The 20,137-nt window shown below is 38.2% G+C and overlaps 1 protein-coding gene across 1 annotated transcript; it reads left to right on the forward strand.

Annotated features, from left to right (window-relative positions):
* Positions 1-3,872: 3,872 nt before the first annotated feature.
* On the forward strand, positions 3,873-19,720 carry LOC140815968 (E3 ubiquitin-protein ligase UPL1-like). The gene is given in 17 exon segments (XM_073175031.1): positions 3,873-4,214; positions 4,747-4,842; positions 4,917-5,123; positions 5,862-13,820; positions 13,889-14,206; positions 14,342-14,540; positions 14,609-14,898; positions 14,987-15,064; positions 15,066-15,277; positions 15,474-16,596; positions 16,694-16,840; positions 16,929-17,009; positions 17,142-17,367; positions 17,457-17,596; positions 18,001-18,107; positions 18,219-18,360; positions 19,215-19,720. Coding segments are annotated over 16 exon segments (11,319 nt in total). The 5' UTR covers positions 3,873-4,181; the 3' UTR covers positions 18,322-18,360; positions 19,215-19,720.
* Positions 19,721-20,137: the final 417 nt, after the last annotated feature.

A 20,137-nucleotide genomic window follows, 5' to 3' on the forward strand; every position in this document is an offset into this window, starting at 1 on the left:
TTTTAAGGGAATTTTGTGAAAATAATAGCTGAGTTCTCAAAAAAGTCTCTATTTTCATTGAAAATAGAATACCTGTTTAAAATACATCTCGGCGTATAAAAACACCTCATATTTGAAAAATCCATTTAAAATACACCACACTTTAAAAAATTTAAAATAATTATTTAATAAAAATATTTTCCCTTATGGTCACCGGTCTCCGTTCCTCGATCACGTCTTAAAACACTTTTAAAACACAGTTTTATGCATTCATGTAGAAATGTACATTTTAAACATGCAAACATGCACACCATATTAAATTATACAATTAAAACCATTTAATTCATTTTCCATTTTTCCTAAATTTTCATGAAGTTATGTTACATTATCTTCTTTTTGGACTTTACATAACGTTTTTCTTTTAAACCAACAACGCAACATATCTTTTAGCATATGTCGTTTTTATCATAAAATTCCATCAAAAAAAACATTTTAACATTCATTACAACATTCAAGACACTGGTAGGACGTCTAACATTTTCAGGTGTAAAATGACTGTTTTGTCCCTGAAATTTACCTTTGTACCTTAAAACGACAACCTAAATCCATCCAATCCATTAAAATACACCCATAAACATTTGACTTAAACTTAAGCTCCTTAACTATATTCACAATTCGTTTTGAAACTTGAACCTATTTCTTGGTTTCCACCCGAATCGACTCGAAACTTAACCAAAATTTACCAAATTTGAACCATAGCTTAATCACATCCAACTATACCCTACGCAACCCAAATCTAGCCGTTTCGAACCCACAGAAAAGCCTAGGAAGCTTCTGAATTTTCTGCCCATGTTTGAATCAATCCATAACCTTAACAACCCATATGCCCCTTCGTTCCTAGCCCTTGACCGACCCAACCAGACCCTAGCTGACCCTCCTGAGACCCTAACCGTTAGACCTTTCCTAGACTACCCCTACAGCCCATGCACACGAACGTGCATGGTTCTTTTCAAAAATGCGCAGCCACGACTAGGAAGTTCCGTAGTCGTGCGCCGCCTACCCTAACCATCCCACTAGTCGTCCTTGGACTAGACCATCATGCCCGTGGCTAGGACCCTCACGAGCCCAGCCCCTTACCTGGTCAGCCCTTGCACAAACTCCTTCAAAAAATTTTCCCAATAGTCAAAGCCCTGCCTTAGTTTCCCCCCAAACACCAAAACTGTGCAGCCCCTACTATCATGTACCATAACAGCCTACATCATGCATATTAAGACCTTTTAACATACTGAAAAACGTCTCTAATGTCCCAGACACATTGGTTTATACTACATCACTCGGCTTCCCAAAAATCTCAAGTTTACTTAAATGAATCCAAGAAGATATTCATGAAACATGGGTAATTAACGACTATTTGTCCAGAGGAGACATTATGGAATTATACTGTTTTAGTACAATACCAGAACCAGCAGAAAAAGGCTCACATGAAGCTTTTCATTTTATCAAGCTAATGAGGCTAGACACAAATATTCAAAAGTTTATCAAGGATCCTCAAATAGAAGAAACATAATTTGTTGCTTCAATAACTGAAGATGAAATCTCTACCAGAAGTGCATGCAGTCTATGGCTCTGTCTAACCGAGATAGAAAAAGTCAAGTTTCAATTTAAGTTTTATCATAATTCTGTAAATATATCATTCATGTTAAATAATACGACAAGAAAAACAACAAGTTTTGCAGAAAACTATTTGAAAAAAAGAAGAAGAAATCTTCTGTGGAATAACAAGCTGTCGGAGAGTAAAGAATGTTGTTGGAAATTCTGTAACATAGCTCATGTTGAAAGATGATCAGGAAACATTTGTCTAGAATGCCCGAACCAAAAGGAGCCAGAATTTGGCAAAGGCTTTAGGCCGAGATCGGACCGGAAGCATTTTGCATAAACAAGACCAAGTGGTAAAGGACCACACAAATAGCAATTTTCTCGGGGACAATAAAAAAACAAAAGATTCCTCGACAAGGAAAGTAGACATGTGATTTAACCACTCCATTAAATGGATGATGGACTACTACTAAAAGACAATTCCACTAACTAGTGGAAAAATGAACCTCTCAATCATCCATTAAAGAAAAGCCACCAACTCGTGGTTGAATGGACCATCACTCATAAGATGCTTGTCGGCCACAATTGGCAGAATTGAAGTTCGGATTTTAAATCCACCAATACTTCTATAAATACCAAAGCAGAAGGAAGATGAAGACATCATTTAACATCTTCATTTTTCTTTCGAATAAACTGTAATATTTTATCGTACTAGTTTATGTGTGTTATAAATCCGGCTATTATAGGTAGCTAGGCAAGTTCTCCTCTTATACAGGAGGTTATTATATAATAATAGTTTGTATTTTGAGTAAAAAAATCAAGGCTTATTGTCCTCTCATGTATTATTTTTTAATCGAATTACTTTAGTATACATCCTGAGATAGGAAATGAAACATGGTTGTTCTAGGTGTTGTTGAAAGAATCTACGTTAGGAACCATCTATTGCGACTGCGTGGTTTGACTGTGAGGAGCAGTTTGTAAAATCCAATAGATATGACTCGACGGTGCTCCAGTCAAAGAGGTAAATATTTAAATTTATTATACGGAAGTATGATGAGACAATAAAAAAAATTGATCATCTGAACAAGATATATATGCTGAAAACCTTGCATAATTTTGCATGTCATTAGGTCATATGTCTTTAAAAACATGCTCGATTGGTAAAACAATGCTACAGTACCATAATTATGAAGATTGATGATATTTTTTGAAATTTTAAAAAATTGGGGAGCTCAAACAAAGATTCGAAGGAATGAGGAATGAGGAGAAAGTTAAGTTTGAATACGAGGAGTTATTGTAAGTTTATCTTTTTTTTTTTGGCCAAATCAATATTCATTATGAGTCAAAAAGATACGAGGAGTTATTGTAAGTTTATCTTTTTTTTTTTTTTTTGCCAAATCAATATTCATTATGAGTAAAAAAGATAGGGAAGGAAAAAATTCTGCACAAATCTAATTTCATTCAGAAAACTAATCAAATTGAGTGCTACTACACTTTCAATAGTTTGATGACAAAACATTATATAAAACATATATATATATATATATATATATATATATATATATATATATATATATATATATATATTGTCTCATCTTACCATATATAGTTATGCATATTTGGTAACTGATTGTTAATTAATTTGGTGTAGTTTTAGAGAAATTTATGATTGTATCTTAATTTAATTTTAATCACAACTAAAACTAGTAGACAAATTGGTAATTTCAAACATTTCAATATTTTTTTTGTCTTTTGATGACTATTTAATTAAAGAAATGTCATGACTATTTCTTTGTCCTTTGATATCTATTTAATTACGAAATACCACATTTTATTATTTTTTGTCATTTGGTGGGTATTTATTTACAAAAAACGTCATTTTTATATTTTTTATTTTATAATTTATTTTATTATTTCTTGTTTTTCGTTACAAATATGCAACACATACAACCGAGTACTTGTAATATAAATTAAAATTAATGTCACATATGTGATATTACATTACACAACGAGCAACAAATTTCCTGGGGAAAGAGAAATATGTGGAAATATCATTCTTTGTGGTCAAACTCCACTGATTGTATGTTAGGATTAAATCGGATTGTAATGAGTGTTGAAATTGAAATTTTGGAAGAAAAAGGAAGAGGAAAGTAAGAATATATTTGGAAATTAACCCTTGATTTGATATTCAAGACCAAATTTGATTATCAAAAAATCCCCCAATCAATAATTACTTATAATTTATTAATAAAATTTGCCATTGATGTCAAATGTATTTCGATTATTATTATTATTATTTTATTTAATTTTATGGGAAAAATTCCCTTTTCTTGCCACCACCTCACGAAAATCCTATGCGATCACAATCGCATACAAAACCCCTCGTTCCGAAAACCCTGTAATTGATTCACACATAGAGTAGTTTTCTGTATTTGATTCGGATTTTCTCAAATTTTTTCAATCCCATGATATTTTTCCACCCTCTTCAAATCCCTCAATTCCCGTGTTCTTTCGTGTTCTCCGTTCTGATTTGTTATTGAATCGATTGATTCATTAGTTTGTGGTCCTTGAAGTGGGTAATGGGCACGTTTGATTGATAGCAAGAGATGAAGTTGAAGCGAAGGAGGGCACATGAAGTGGTCGGTGGAATTATTTTCTTGCTCCTCTTTGATTTGTCTGCTTGATTGAAATTCTTCCGGGCGAAGTTTCCTTAATGGTTGATTTTGCTTACTGAACTTGTTTCGATAACATGGTAATGCATTGCTTGAGAAGTTCTAGTTAGCGGGGAATGTCTTGTTTTAATGCAAATTCATCTAAAAGGTCCATCTTTGCGTGTCGCAAAACTTCTTGTGATTACATCAACATAGATGTTTCCTGTGATAATAATGTAATAATGAATTGCTACTCACAAGGGTTAATCTGTTTTGAATAGTTTACACAGTGCGCCAGAGAATAGTCGCGATAGAAAATAACAGCTATATTTCTGTTTCTTTTTAGCTGCTTATCTTTGAGCTATAAAATCTTCTCTAATCCATATGATTTTTTTTAAAAAAATTATCTGGTTAGTTATCTTCTTCTTTCTTTTGTGTTTTTCTTTGTCCTTTTCTCGATTTGTTATATTTTTTACTATTTTTGGGATAATTGATATTCCTCTCCGTTTTTTTTCCGCAGCCTTCTAAGATTAAAACCTTTATCAACAATGTTACCGCTACACCGCCAGAGAATATAGAAGATTCTCTGAAAAGTTTCTTTTGGGTGTTTGACAAGGTGCATATTTAAATCCCACAAACTATGCAAATTCCTTCCCCCTGCTTTGATAATAACGATACTTGTAATTGCAGGGAGATTTTCATCAGTGGGTTGACTTGTTTAATCATTTCGATACCTATTTTGAGAAATACATCAAGCCAAGGAAGGATTTGCAGCTTGGGGACAACTCTTTGGAATCTGATCCACCCTTCCCAAGGGAAGCTGTTCTACATATACTTCGTGTCATAAGGATAATATTAGAAAATTGCACCAATAAACATTTTTACAGCTCTTATGAGGTTCCTTTCTTTACCCTCATTCGGCCACATGGATAGTTATTTCTGAGCAGCTAAATTTAAAGATTTATGTGGTCATCTAAATAGGATAAAGCTAAAAACTCCTTGGTGTTAGCCCATATGTTTGTCGTTGCACTTGATAGAAGTTGCTATTAACTTTTGTAATGGGCAAGTCTTACTCCAGACTAGGGATTTCTCAATCAGAAATCAAAGTCTAATCAGTTCATTTTTTAAAATCTAATATGCCCATGATGTTATGTGTACACTCCATCGCTTTTACGATGCTAAAAAAATCATACTAAGTGCATATTGTTGGTAATTAATGAGGGAAGAAACTAATAGTCGTCTAGGTGGTCAGTTTTGGTTGATTTTGCCTTTGATGGTGGGAAATTTAGAAGGTGGTTGATTTGCAAGGTAGGATGAGACATGAGTGAGAGAGTAGGGAGGTAACTGTTCGAAAGATCGAAGCATGGGGGGATTGATTTTAGATGGTGGGGATACATATTTATTGCCAGTGTTCTTTAATATCTGAGATCGCAATCTTTTAAGCTTCTTGCATTTGAGAAAACCAAACACTATAAATATCATTCTGCCTCTAGATAAAGCGCTTACATATTTTAATTTTCGCTGTTGTTGCCCTAGTTTATATGTGTTGTCATTTTTGCCATAGACTTGCACTTCATTGCTTGCTTTATATGTTTCAATTATGATCTTGATCAAATTTTTTTAATTGCTGTGCAGCATCACTTATCGTCTTTGCTTTCTTCCACTGATTCGGATGTTGTGGAGGCTTCTCTACAAACTTTGGCTGCTTTTTTGAAGAAATCTAATGCAAAATACAATTTAATAGATGCTTCTCTACGCTCAAGATTATTTGCTTTTGCCCAAGGATGGGGGAGGAAGGAAGATGGTCTTGGATTGATTTCATGTGCTTTACAAAATGGATTGGACCCAATTGCTTTCGAGTTGGGTTGCTCTCTGCATTTTCAGTTTTATGCTGTGAGCGAAACTGCAAATGAATCGATTTCTTCTGAGCAGACGACCAGAGGTTTACAAGTCATACACATATCTGCAGTTGACTCTATGAAGGAGTCCGACCTTGAACTTCTTAATAAGTTAGTCGTACAGTATAAAGTTCCGCATGATTTGAGGTTTTCTCTTCTGACAAGATTGCGTTTTGCTAGGGCCTTTAGCTCAGCAGTTACACGCCATCATTACACATGCATCCGCCTCTATGCTTTTATAGTTCTTGTTCAAGCCTGCAGTGATACTGATGACCTGGTTTCTTACTTGAACACTGAGCCAGAGTTCATCAATGAATTGGTTACCTTGTTGAGCTATGAAGATGCAATACCTGGAAAAATTCGGATTTTATGCATTCTTTCTCTGGTTTCCCTTTGTCAAGATAGGTCTCGTCAGCCGACAGTATTGTCTGTTGTCACATTGGGGGGGCACCGTGGTATTCTATCTAGCCTTATGCTGAAAGCTGTTGATTCTGTTGTGAACAATCCATCAAAGTGTTCTATTGTTTTTGCAGAGTGTCTGTTATCTCTTATTACGATGTTAGTATCATCTTCATCAGGTTGCTCAGCCATGCGTGAAGCGGGATTTATACCGACTCTTTTACCTCTACTGAAAGATGTGAATCCTCAGCACTTGCATTTGGTTAGCACAGCTGTGCATGTTCTAGAAGCATTTATGGATTACAGCAACCCTGCTGCTGCTCTTTTTCGAGATTTGGGAGGTTTGGATGACACAATAACTCGCCTGATGGTAGAAGTATCTTATATTGAAAATGGTTCAAAGCAACATAACATTTCTGTTGACCTTGACTGTGCTGGCCGTGGTGGTTCGCAAATTATGACAGATACTTTTGCTGAACTTGATAGTTCGCTACCTCTTTTTTCTGAAGCTTTGGTTTCATATCACCGTCGGTTGTTGATGAAAGCCTTATTGCGAGCTATATCTCTTGGTACTTATGCACCTGGGACAACAACTCACGTGTATGGCTCCGAAGAGAGCCTGTTGCCACATTGTATATGCATAATATTTAAAAGAGCAAAAGACTTTGGTGGTGGTGTATTTTCATTGGCAGCTACTCTCATGAGTGATTTAATTCATAAAGATCCTACTTGTATCTCTGTCTTAGATGGAGCAGGTCTTCCTTCCGCTTTTATAGATGCTATCATGGATGGTGTTCTTTGTTCTGCTGAGGCGATTACTTGTATACCACAATGTCTGGATGCTCTTTGTTTGAACAACAATGGTCTTCAGGCTGTGAAAGAACGTAATGCTTTGAGGTGCTTTGTAAAAGTTTTTACATCCAAAACATACCTACGAGCCCTTGCCGCTGATACTCTTGGCTCGTTATCTAGTGGTTTGGATGAACTAATGCGCCATGCTTCCTCATTGCGTGGCGAAGGAGTTGATATGCTGATTGAAATACTGAACAATATTGCAAAAATTGGATCTGGGCTTGAAGCAGCTTCTCAGTCTACACATTCTTTAAGCTGTTCTGAACCTGTTCCTATGGAAATTGAATCTGAGAACAGATATTTACCCTTTATAGATGTTAGAGATTCACATAAACCCGAAAGTGGATCATCGGAATTAATTCTGGATGCTTCATCGATGAATGTGGAATCATTTTTGCCTGATTGTATTTCTAATGCTTCTCATTTTCTCGAATCAGTTCTTCAGAATTCTGATACATGCCGAATTTTTGTTGAAAAGAAAGGGATCGAGTGTGTCTTGCAATTGTTTACTTTACCTCTCATACCCCTTTCAGCTTCTCTTGGCCAAAGCATCACTGTTGCATTTAAAAACTTTTCTCCTCAGCATTCTACCTCACTTGCTCGTGCACTGTGTCTATTTCTGAGAGACCATTTGAAGTTAACGAATGAGCTTTTAACTTCAATTGGGGGATCCCAATTTGCTCAGATTGAATTTTCTGAAAGAGTAAAGATCTTGAGGTGTCTCTCCAGTTTGGAAGGCATCCTGTACCTTTGCAATTCTTTGCTAAAAGGTACTACTACCATTATCTCTGAATTGGGTTCTGCTGCTGCTGATGTGTTTAAGGATCTTGGCAAGGTTTATCGTGAAATTCTTTGGCAAATATCTTTGTGTTGTGAGTTGAAAGTAGAGGAGAAGCGGAATGTTGAACCGGACCCTGCAAGTGCAGATAGGGGACTGTCTACTGTCGTTGGAAGGGAGAGTGATGATGATGCTAATATTCCATCTATCAGGTACATTAATCCTGCTGCTGTCAGAAATGCACCTCACTCACATTGGGCAGTTGAGCGTGAGTTTATACCAACGGTCCGTTCAGGTGAAGGTTCCAGTCGTCGCAGTCGGCATAGTTTGGCTCGTCTTCGGGGTAGCAGGATTGGCTGGTGTTTGGAAGCTTTCCAAATGGATTCTGAAGCTGGACCAAGTAATGCAGAGATTTCTTATTGTGTAATGAAGCAAAAAAATCCCGAAATACTAATTTTGGAAAACCTCAATAAGCTTGCTTCAACAATGCGCTCATTCTTCACAGCTCTAGTGAAAGGTTTTACTTTCCCAAATCGTCGAAGGACTGAAACTGCATCCCTGGTCTCTGCTGCTAATAGTGTCGGAACTGCTTTGGCAAAAAATTTTCTCGAGGCCTTGGGTTTCTCGGGTTACTCCAACTCTAATGGACATGATATATCACTTTCAGTCAAGTGTCGCTATCTGGGGAAAGTTGTGGCTGACATGGCGGCTCTTACATTTGATAGCCGGCGGCGCGCTTGTTACAATGCTATGATTAATAATTTCTATGTCCATGGGACATTCAAGGAGCTTCTTACAACTTTTGAAGCAACAAGTCAGTTGCTTTGGACTCTTCCTTGCGTTGTTTCGGATTCCGGTGCCGATATTGTTAAGATTGGTGAGGGGGGAAAACCATCTCAAAGCTCTTGGCTGCTTGATACGTTACGGAGTCATTGTCGTGAACTTGAGTATTTTGTTAATTCTGGTTTGCTGTTATCTTCAACCTCTGCTTCTCAGATACTTGTGCAACCTGTTGATGTTGGTTTGTCATTGGGGTTGTTTCCTGTTCCAAAGGACCCAGAAGCATTCATTTGCATGTTGCAGTCCCAAGTTTTAGATGTGATACGTCCCATTTGGTGTCATCCATTGTTTCCTAAATGTGCTCCATGTTTCATCACTTCAATCATTTCACTTATGATTCACGTGTGCAATGGTGTTAGTGATGTAAAACAGAGTCGTGGTGGGTTCTCTGGGACTGTGAGCCAACGTTTTATGCCTCCTCCTGATGAAGCAATCATTGTGACCATAATTGAGATGGGCTTCTCAAGAGCGCGGGCAGAGGAAGCACTGAGAAGGGCGGAAACAAATAGTGTTGAGATGGCAATGGAATGGTTGTTTAATCATGCGGAAGATCCTGTGCAGGAGGATGATGAGTTGGCTCGTGCACTGGCTTTATCTCTTGGTAGTTCATCAGAAACACCTAAGATTGATAGTGCTGATAAATCTGTGCATGTTCTACTAGAAGAGGGACAAGCAAAAGCACCTCCTGCTGATGACATCCTTGCAACAGCTATGAAATTGTTCCAAGGCAGTGATACATTGGCTTTCCGGCTGACAGATTTTCTTGTTACTGTTTGCAACCGGAACACCGGGGAAGACCGTATGAAAGTTATTTCTTATCTTGTTCAACAGTTAAAGCTATACCCACTGGAGTTCTCCAAGGATAGCAGTCCACTGGGTATGATCTCACATACTTTAGCATTGATTATTTCAGAAGATGGAAGTGCTCGGGAAATCGCTGCGCAGAATGGGATTGTCTCAATTGTAATTGATATCTTGATGAATTTTATGGGCAAGAAGGAGGCTTCAAATGGGCTCCTTGTTCCTAAATGTATTAGTGCTTTACTTCTCATCTTGGATAATCTCTCGCATACCAGGCCTAAATTATGCGGTGATGGTACTGATGGAGCAAAAAATGGTCCAACATCTGACTCAACAGAAAATCAATCTTCTGAGACAAAAAATAAGTCAATTCCAATTGTTAAAGATAAGAATGACTGTGCTCTAGATGGATCTGAGTTTGAAGATATGCTTGGGAAGCCAACTGGTTATTTGACGATGGAGGAGAGTTCTAAGGCACTAGTAATTGCTTGTGACCTGATAAAGAGACATGTACCACCAATGGTAATGCAGGCTGTTCTTCAGTTATGTGCTCGGCTAACAAAATCACATGTTCTGGCTTTGCAATTTCTTGAAAGTGGTGGCATGATTGCCCTTTTTGGCATTCCAAGAGGCAGTTTTTTTCCCGGTTATGTTACATTAGCTTCTGCTATCATCAGACATCTTCTTGAAGATCCTCAGACATTGCAAACAGCCATTGAATTGGAGATACGCCAAACTCTTGGTGGAAATCGACATGTTGGTGGCGTATCTGTGAGAACATTTTTGACATCGATGGCACCTGTTATATCTAGAAATCCAGAGGTCTTCATGAGAGCGGCACTTTCCGTCTGTCAGTTGGAGTCATTGGGAGGGAGTTCCATTATCATGTTATCAAAAGATAAAGAGAAAGAAAAGCCAAAAGCATCTGGTGTTGAAGCTGGATCATCTACTAATGAATGTCGTATTGTTGAAAATAAGGCTCATGATGGGTTTAGTAAGTACTCTAAAGGACATAAAAAGGTTTCAGCAAATCTTACTCAAGTGATTGATTTTCTCCTTGAAATTGTGTTGGCATATCCTATGAAGGAGGATGGTTGCGCAGGTCATCTGATCACCATGGAGGTAGATGAACCTACCACCAAAAGGAAGGGTAAATTAAAGGTTGATGAGACGCTAAACTTAGGATCAGACGGTTTGGCAGACCAATTGGCATCCCTAGCTAAGATAACTTTTGTGCTCAAATTATTGAGCGACATTTTACTGATGTATGTTCATGCTGGAGGAGTTATATTGAAACGAGATTTGGAAATGTCTCAACTGCGCATGTCTGGTCATATAGGCTATCCTGGACAAGGGGGCGTAATTCATCATATTCTGCATTGTCTTCTTCCCATTTCAGTAGATAAATCTTTTGGCTCAGATGAATGGAGAGACAAACTTTCTGAAAAAGCTTCATGGTTTTTGGTTGTTTTGGCTGGCCGCTCTAGTGAAGGAAGGAGAAGGGTGTTCAATGAACTTTTCAAATCGCTATCTTCATTTTCACAAGTTGAGAATAATCCTTTTTGTAGCAGTCTTTTACCTGACAAGAAAATCCTTGCTTTTCTTGATTTGGTGTATTCCATTTTATCAAAGAATTCTTCTTCAGGAAACTTACCTGGATCTGGGTGTTCACCTGACATTGCGAAAAGTATGATAGATGGTGGTATTGTGCATTGCTTATCAGATATTCTTCAAGCTATTGATTTGGACCACCCTGATGCGTCGAAAGTTGTGAATCTCATACTCAAGTCTTTGGAAAGCTTGACAAGGGCCGCTAATGCAAGCGAACAAGTTCTTAAATCTGATGTTCTAAATAAGAAAAAAATTATCTGCCGAAGTGGAAGTTCTGATGCTCAACATGAAGGAATTCCAGCTTCTCAAGAATTGCAAACCACCGAGGATGGGAATGAGCAACATAGGGCCATTAGTAATACTGGTTTAGAAGCATATCCCCAAGTTATGCCTCAGAATGATAGTAATCAAACTACAAATTTGAATGTGTCCATGGAGCAAGAGATGAGAACTGAGGAGATTCCAAATGCTAGTCCACCTATGGAACTTGAGTTGGATTACATGCATGAGGAAATGGAAGAAAGTCGTGCCTCACCCAATTCAACACATATTGAAATGACTTTCCGTGTGGAGAATAGAGTAGATCACGATATGAATGATGAAGAGGATGTCATGGGTGATGATGGTGAGGATGACGACGACGACGACGGAGAAGATGATGATGAGGATGAAGATATAGCAGAAGACGGCACTGGTCTGATGTCCCTGGCGGATACAGATGCGGAGGATCGTGATGATACTGGCATCAGATATGAATATGTTGATGATATGATTGATGAAGAAGATGATTTCTATGAAAATCGTGTCATTGAGGTGAGGTGGAGGGAAGCCCTTGATCGCTTAGATCATTTGCAGGTACGTGGACAAACAGGAACTGGAGGAGGGTTAATCGATGTAGCTGAAACCTTTGAAGGCGTGACTGTTGATGACTTATTTGGAATGCGTCGATCTTTTGGTTTTGAGTGGCGGCGTCAAGCTAATAGAACTTCCTATGAAAGATCAGTTACAGAAGGGAATAGTTTTCAACATCCTCTCCTTTTGAGGCCATTACATTCTGGGGATTCAGTGTCAGTATGGGCATCTAGTGGAAATACCTCCCACGATTCAGGAGGCACTGAAAACCTTGATGTGGCCCATTTCTATATGTTTGATGCTTCCATTCTTCCTCATGAAAATTCTCCTTCGAACATATTTGGTGACCGACTTGGTGGGTCTGCACCTCCCCCACTAGCTGATTTTTCTACTGGCTTAGAGTCCTTGCATGTGTCAGGTCGAAGGGGACCAAGTGATGGCCGGTGGACTGATGATGGCCAACCCCAAGCTGGTGGACAAGCCACTGCAATTGCGCAGGCAGTGGAAGAGAAATTCATTTCTCTATTGAGCAATAACGTTACTGCTGATAATGATGATAAATTTTCACAAAACCTAGCAGTTCCAGATAAACAAGGGGGAGATTCCATCATTGTTTCTCGATTGAGCAATAATGTTACTGCTGATAATGGTGATAAATTTTCACAAAACCTAGCAGTTCCAGATAAACAGGGGGGAGATTCCATCATTGCTGACAATCAACTGGAGGGTATTGTTGATGCTCTGCAGAATGATGATCGGAGTCACGATAATGATGGTCAAGTTAATCAAGTAGTTGAACCTCGACTACTTGAGATGGGCATCACAGAGGTCCTCGCTGAACAAGCTGGTGGGTGCCAACAAGCAAGGGAAAATGTTCCAAGTTTGATTGTTAGTGATATAATTGAAATGGGGGGAGGAAATGTGTTTGGCAGCGAGTCATTGGAGACATCATCAGGTTTGATTGCTCAAAATGGAGTGCTCTTTGATATGACTTCAAGGGATGGCATTCCATCTCAAGATGAGGGTTCTGATATGTCTTTTGTTCAAGATAATCAGTCCAGTTCTCATGCTCCATCGATTTCTGGATCATGTTTGCAAGTTCTTGGCAATCATCATGCTTCATCAAGTCCAGAAAATAGTGATGTTGAAATGGGTATTCAAAAATTACCACGTTCTGAGATCAATCTAGAGGAGCCATCATTACAACAAAGTGGTTTGATCATTCGGGATTCAGGTCAAGCAGATGAAAGTAGGTTGAATAACGAGGCTTCAAATACAAATGGTATAGATCCAACATTTTTGGATGCGCTTCCAGAAGATCTACGTGCAGAGGTTCTTGCTTCACAACTAGCTCAGCCAGCTCAGGCTCCAACTCCTACTTATGCACCTCCTACTGCTGAAGATATAGATCCTGAGTTTTTGGCTGCTCTTCCACTTGATATTCAAGCTGAAGTGCTTGCCCAACAAAGAGTCCAAATAATTGCACAGCAATCGGATGGTCAACCCGTTGATATGGACAACGCATCAATTATTGCCACCTTTTCAGCTGATCTACGTGAAGAGGTTTGTTGTTTCAAATCGCAGACCTATTGGCTTTGGCCTAATTTGCTAATTTTTCTTCCATCTATCAGGTTCTTTTGACTTCTTCAGAGGCTGTTTTATCTGCATTACCATCTCCATTACTTGCTGAAGCACAGATGCTCAGAGACCGAGCTTTAAATCGTTATCATGCTCGCAGTTTGTTTGGAAATAGCCAGGGGCTCAATAGTCGAGGAAATAGATTGGGAGTGGGCTTTGATTGGCGGACAGTGATGGACAGGGGTGTCGGAGTCACTATTGGTGGGGGATCTTCTCCAGTAGATAACTTAAAGTTGAAAGAGCTTGATGGAGAACCACTTTTGAACTCTAAGGGCTTGAAAGCATTAATTCGCCTATTACGACTGGCACAGGTAGTTCAGAATCTTTGAACTTAAAAATACCTTATTTCGTAGATTCCAGAATACAGACATCTGCTGCTTTTTTAGTATTCTCTTTGTTGTTTTGATCATGTGTGATACTGACATATTGTTGTGTGTCACCTTTAGCCTCTTGGGAAAGGTCTGTTGCAGAGACTTTTGTTAAACTTATGCACCCACAGTGAGACAAGAGCTATTCTGGTTCATCTTCTGCTTGATATGATCAATCCTGAGTCTGTAGGTATAGCTGGTGGAGTGACTGCAAAAAATGCACACAGGCTTTATGGATGTCAGTCCGATATTAATGGTCGATCTCAATTGCGTGATGGTATGAGTTAATCTTTATTGCTGATGATGTCCAATAGGTCTTACAATAATAACCCTTTTTTTCCCAAGGTGTTCCTCCAATTGTAATGCGACGGGTACTCGAGATTCTGACCTATATGTCTACAAATCATTCTGGCATTGCCAGTCTTCTTTTCTACTTTGATGCCTCAAATATTTCTGAATCTTCCATCAGAAGTCATTCCGGAGGAAAGAGCGACAAGGGTAAGGAAAAATTCACTGGAGAAGAGCACCATCTTAGCCTTTCTGAAAGCTCAAAAAACGGGGATGTCCCGTTGATATTGCTCTTTAGACTTTTAAGCCAGCCACTTTGCCTGCGGAGTATTTCTCATCTAGAACAGGTAATATTCTCATACTGCCACGTGTATACCAACTGCTCCTGAAGAGGTTTTGCATTATCTTAGTATTTAAATTCTTGTCATGATGTAGGTCATGGGTCTGCTCCAGGTGGTTGTATTTGCTGCGGCAGCCAAGGTAGAATTTAAGTCTAGTGTGGCGGAAACTGCATGTCAGTACTGAAAATGTTTCTGGCGATGAAACTGCAATCGACATTCAGAAAGATCCTCATGTAAATGAAGTAAAACCTAATCCTCTTGACCAGAGTTCCAGTGCTTTGAACTCCAAAGCAAATTGTCAAAAAAGTGATACAACTCGTAATATCTTTGTACGGATTCCGAGGCAGGATTTGCATAATCTCTGCAGCCTTCTAGGTCATGAAGGGTACTATTATTAAATTCTGACTGTTACCTATGTATTTCTTGGAAAATTCCATGTGGCTTGTGCTTTTATTAAAAACGTAGGGTTCTACCTCATTGTTCATATCCCACCACTTCCTGACATTTTACCTAATTTTGTATCTTAGAAGGACTGACAGAAAAGTAATGCCACCATGTTAATCTGTAACATTTATCATTAGGCTTTCAGACAAAGTTTACTCAATGGCTGGCGAGGTGCTAAAGAAGTTGGCCTTTGTTGCTGTTGCTCATCGCAAATTTTTTGTTTCGGAGCTTTCTGAGTCAGCCCACAGGTTGAGCAGATCAGCTGTTAATGAACTTATAACACTTAGAGATACACACATGCTGGGATTGAGCTCTGGATCCATGGCTGGGGCTTCAGTCCTTCGTGTGCTCCAGATACTCAGTGCAGTTACTTCAGTTGGCAGTGACTTGAACGAGGACATAGTGGATGATGAGGTGCAGGAAGAGCATACCACCATGTCAAAGTTAAATGTCGCACTGGAATCATTATGGGAAGAGCTAAGTGAGTGCATCAGTGCTGTGGAGTCAGAGCTAAGTCAGAATTCCCAGTCTCCAGTTTCCAGTATTAACATTGGCGAGCAGATGCAAGTTTCACCTGCATCCCCCCCTCTTCCCCCTGGAAGTCAGAGACTCTTGCCGTTTATTGAGGGTTTTTTTGTTCTATGCGAGAAAATACAGGTGAACAATACAATTTTGCATCAAGATAGTTTCAATGTGACAGCGAGAGAAGTGAAAGAGTCTACTGGGAGCTCAGTTCCATCATCTGCCAAATGTGTGGATCCTTGCAGAAGACTAGATGGATCTGTCACATTTGCAAGGTTTGCTGAGAAGCACCGTCGCCTTCTTAATGCTTTTATAAGGCAGAATCCTGCTTTATTGGAAAAATCACTCTGTATGATGCTGAAAGCCTCTCGGCTGATTGATTTCGATAACAAAAGGGCTTATTTCCGATCCAGGATTAGGCAGCAGCATGATCAACACCTCTCAGGTCCACTGCGAATTAGTGTTAGGCGCCCATACATTTTGGAGGATTCATATAACCAGCTACGCAAGAGACCAAGTCAAGATCTTAAAGGGCGGTTGAATGTGCATTTTCAAGGTGAAGAGGGCATTGATGCTGGTGGTTTAACTAGAGAATGGTATCAGTTACTATCGAGGGTCCTATTCGACAAAGGAGCTCTTCTTTTCACGACTGTTGGAAACAATGCGACTTTTCAGCCAAATCCCAATTCTGTATATCAAACTGAACATCTCTCTTATTTCAGATTTGTAGGCCGTGTGGTAATTGTTCTAGTACCTATTTTGAGCTCGAAAATTTATAGCTCTTTGTAATTGTATTTTCATCTTCTAATATTTTTTGTCTCCATCTTATTTATAGGTAGCCAAAGCTCTGTTTGATGGGCAATTGCTGGATGTTTATTTTACTCGCTCCTTCTACAAGCACATCCTTGGTGTGAAGGTGACTTACCATGACATAGAGGCTGTTGATCCTGATTACTATAAAAATCTGAAATGGATGCTTGAGGTGAGTGGGACTAAGAGTGCCACCATTTGTGTTTTAACCTAGGGAGTTTGTTAAGTAGTTTCTAAATATGTCATTTCCCTTGTGACAGAATGATGTGAGTGATATACCAGATTTGACATTTAGCATAGATGCGGATGAAGAAAAACAAATCCTTTACGAGAAAACAGAGGTATAGATGTAGGAATTATATGTATTATACTTCATTGGGAAGTTTTCCCCCATCGTATTGCTAAGTTCATCTAAAATGTTATAAGACTCCTGGACTGTTGAGTATCTCTTATATATATGCTATTGTGAAAAGGTTACTGATTATGAGCTGAAGCCGGGAGGAAGAAACATAAGATTAACGGAAGAAACAAAGCATGAGTACGTAGATCTTGTAGCGGACCACATTTTGACGAATGCTATCCGGCCTCAGATCACTTCTTTTCTTGGAGGTTTCAATGAATTAGTACCCCGAGAACTTATATCTATTTTTAACGATAAAGAGCTTGAATTATTGATTAGCGGTCTTCCTGAAATTGACTGTAAGTCTATGCATTGTTTTCCATTCTCAATTTCATGTGATAATTTTTATTATTCAGAAAATATCCTCGTGATTTGATTATTTTTGCAGTGGATGATCTGAAGGCCAACACTGAGTATACGGGCTACACAGCAGCATCAAATGTTGTTCAGTGGTTTTGGGAGGTTGTCAAGGGTTTCAATAAGGAAGACATGGCAAGATTGCTTCAGTTTGTGACTGGAACCTCCAAGGTGATTTGCGTAATCCTGAATTATTATAAATTACTTGTGTGGCTAATTCGATGGTCAATATCTGAACTATATTCAGCTTCAATTTGAAAGGGCATATATGTCGATTTGAACCATGATGTTTCTATTATATTGAGACAAAAGGTTCTGGGGCTGATTTGAACAGTTGCTTTTTGGAACAGCAATAAAGCTTGAGCGTGTGTGGTTGTGTGTGAAAGATAGAGGATTAGAAAATAAATGCACCATAATTAGGAAGGAACTTTTCGAGTTTCATATGTCACAGAAGTTTAATTCTTGGAATAATTTTTGTCTTGGTGCAAAACAATTGAATGTCCCTTGTAGTGGATATCTTTTGATATGTGCTAGAAACATTTCTTCCAGCACTAAATTGGATTTTGGCTTTTTAGGTTCCTTTAGAAGGTTTTAAGGCATTGCAAGGCATATCTGGTCCCCAGAGATTTCAGGTTCACAAAGCATATGGAGCTCCTGAAAGACTTCCTTCAGCTCATACCTGGTTAGTTCTTGAAATGTGGAGTAGAGAGTTGATAAATTCTGTTCTTGCTAATTAAATTTTTGTTTTGAAATCTGATCCTACAAGTTCATCTTGTGTACAAATTCTTTCCAGCTTCAATCAGCTAGACCTTCCAGAGTACTCTTCAAAGGAACAACTTCAAGAACGTATGCTGCTGGCAATCCACGAAGCTAGCGAAGGATTTGGATTTGGTTAAATTAGTGGCAACATGGTGTTCTGTTAAAGCAGCCTCCAGGTTCCTCATTGCCACGTTAATGTTAGTTACATTTGAACTTCATTTAATTTCATTACTCAACTCTTGATTTGACTTGGTCCACTAGGACTGCCTGCATGTGCTTACTTTGGCTATATTTGTTTCAAGCATCATTGAAATACATGCACCTCGTCCTCGTTTTTCTGATCAAATTGGAATCCCTAAATCTCAATTCGAGATGCGCATGGCATTATTGGAATGTTGAATTTTTCAAATTTGTCAATATCTACGAGGCGTATCCATATAATATTAGCACTTATTTATCAAACGTTTTTTAAATTGTTTTTTGGTGGTCAGAATGTGAATCCAAACCTCTCAACTGCAGCACTAGTGATTGTGCATACTTGGCTGTTTTAGGGGTTGTCTCAAATGTGTCCTCATAAATTTTGGGTGGTCAAATTTAAGAAATGTTTGGATTTTGTATGAGAACATCTGGTACCGTTTCAAGTTTCAACTGAAAATAATCAGCTCTTATTATTTGAAGCCTTTTGTTCTTCGTTCTTTAGCTACTTCAGAAAACAGCTTGGTTTCAAATCTACCTGTCATTAGTCCAATAATGTTAATTTTTTTTAACGAAGTCCAAGAATAAACTAGAAGAGTTTCAAAACTCACATATTTCCTTTCAGATACACAGAAATAACATTATGAATAGAATTGTGCTGAAACTTATCCCTTGTCCCGGTTTGGGTATATTTCCTTGCTCTGTATTTTGGTAGGATATATTCACTATCTCACAAACTAGACAACTTACTGCCGTAAATGCGTTAGTGCATCCAGAAAAATGCAATGAATGTGCTAAATTTGTTTTCTCTGAGATATGATACTTTATTTTGCAGATTTGATTCATCTTTCGAGTACTTTTCAAAGATACAGATGATCATGCTCTCTCCTTCACATGGGTTGTATGTCATTGGTGGAAGAATCTTTCTATAGCTCCAGATTCAAGTTATTTAGTTAGCTTCTACCCTGAAAGCAGGAAAATGTCTAGTCTTTTGGTTTTCTACCATATATATTTTATGCACGACGAATGACGAAAAAGTTGAAAAAGGGGAGGAGCTAATGACGACAAAAGATGAAAAAGGGGAGGAGCTAAACTATGGCCCTTGTGTACATACCTTTTGTTATCATCTACCTCTGAGGGAATGGGTATTCGTTCTCATTTTTTTATCTCTCTCACTTGCCAAATCGGTTTCAGGCGTAAAACAAAAATAAAGAGTGACTTGCGGATTGCAATATGCAATTGAATTTACTGGTTTTGAAAGCCCCTTTTTTCCCAAGCATGTACAGGATTTGATGCTTCCTTCATTAAATAAAAGTTGCCATTCATTCTTTTGAGACTCAAGTTTGCATTTTGTTATCAATACGTGGGGCAGGTTATGTATGTTTCGGTCGATTGTTTCGCTTCATTTTGTTGCAATGCCTTTTTAAGCTGATCATATGTTGATGTGGCTTTATCAGTTATTCATATTCCATTTTTTTAACACAAGAATATCAAATTTAAAAATGTTTGACATGAAAGCTCGGTACAAGAGCATGTAAAATCGTGTGGTGAAGTTAGTGTGATGAAGTTGACAACTTTATCTTTAAAATTTACACGAAATAAAGACAATATTAAAAATGCACAAAATTAAAAAAATTTACAAACAATTAAAATATAATGAAATATGAATTAAATAAATTATTAATTAAATCTTTTACAAAGAATTTAATCTTACATCTTCATGCAATACTGTAACGTCATTCAACTTTTGATTGTTAA

The sequence above is a fragment of the Primulina eburnea genome, chromosome 16 (genome assembly GCF_022965805.1).
Source record: "Primulina eburnea isolate SZY01 chromosome 16, ASM2296580v1, whole genome shotgun sequence".
NCBI classification, from domain to species: Eukaryota; Viridiplantae; Streptophyta; class Magnoliopsida; order Lamiales; family Gesneriaceae; genus Primulina; species Primulina eburnea.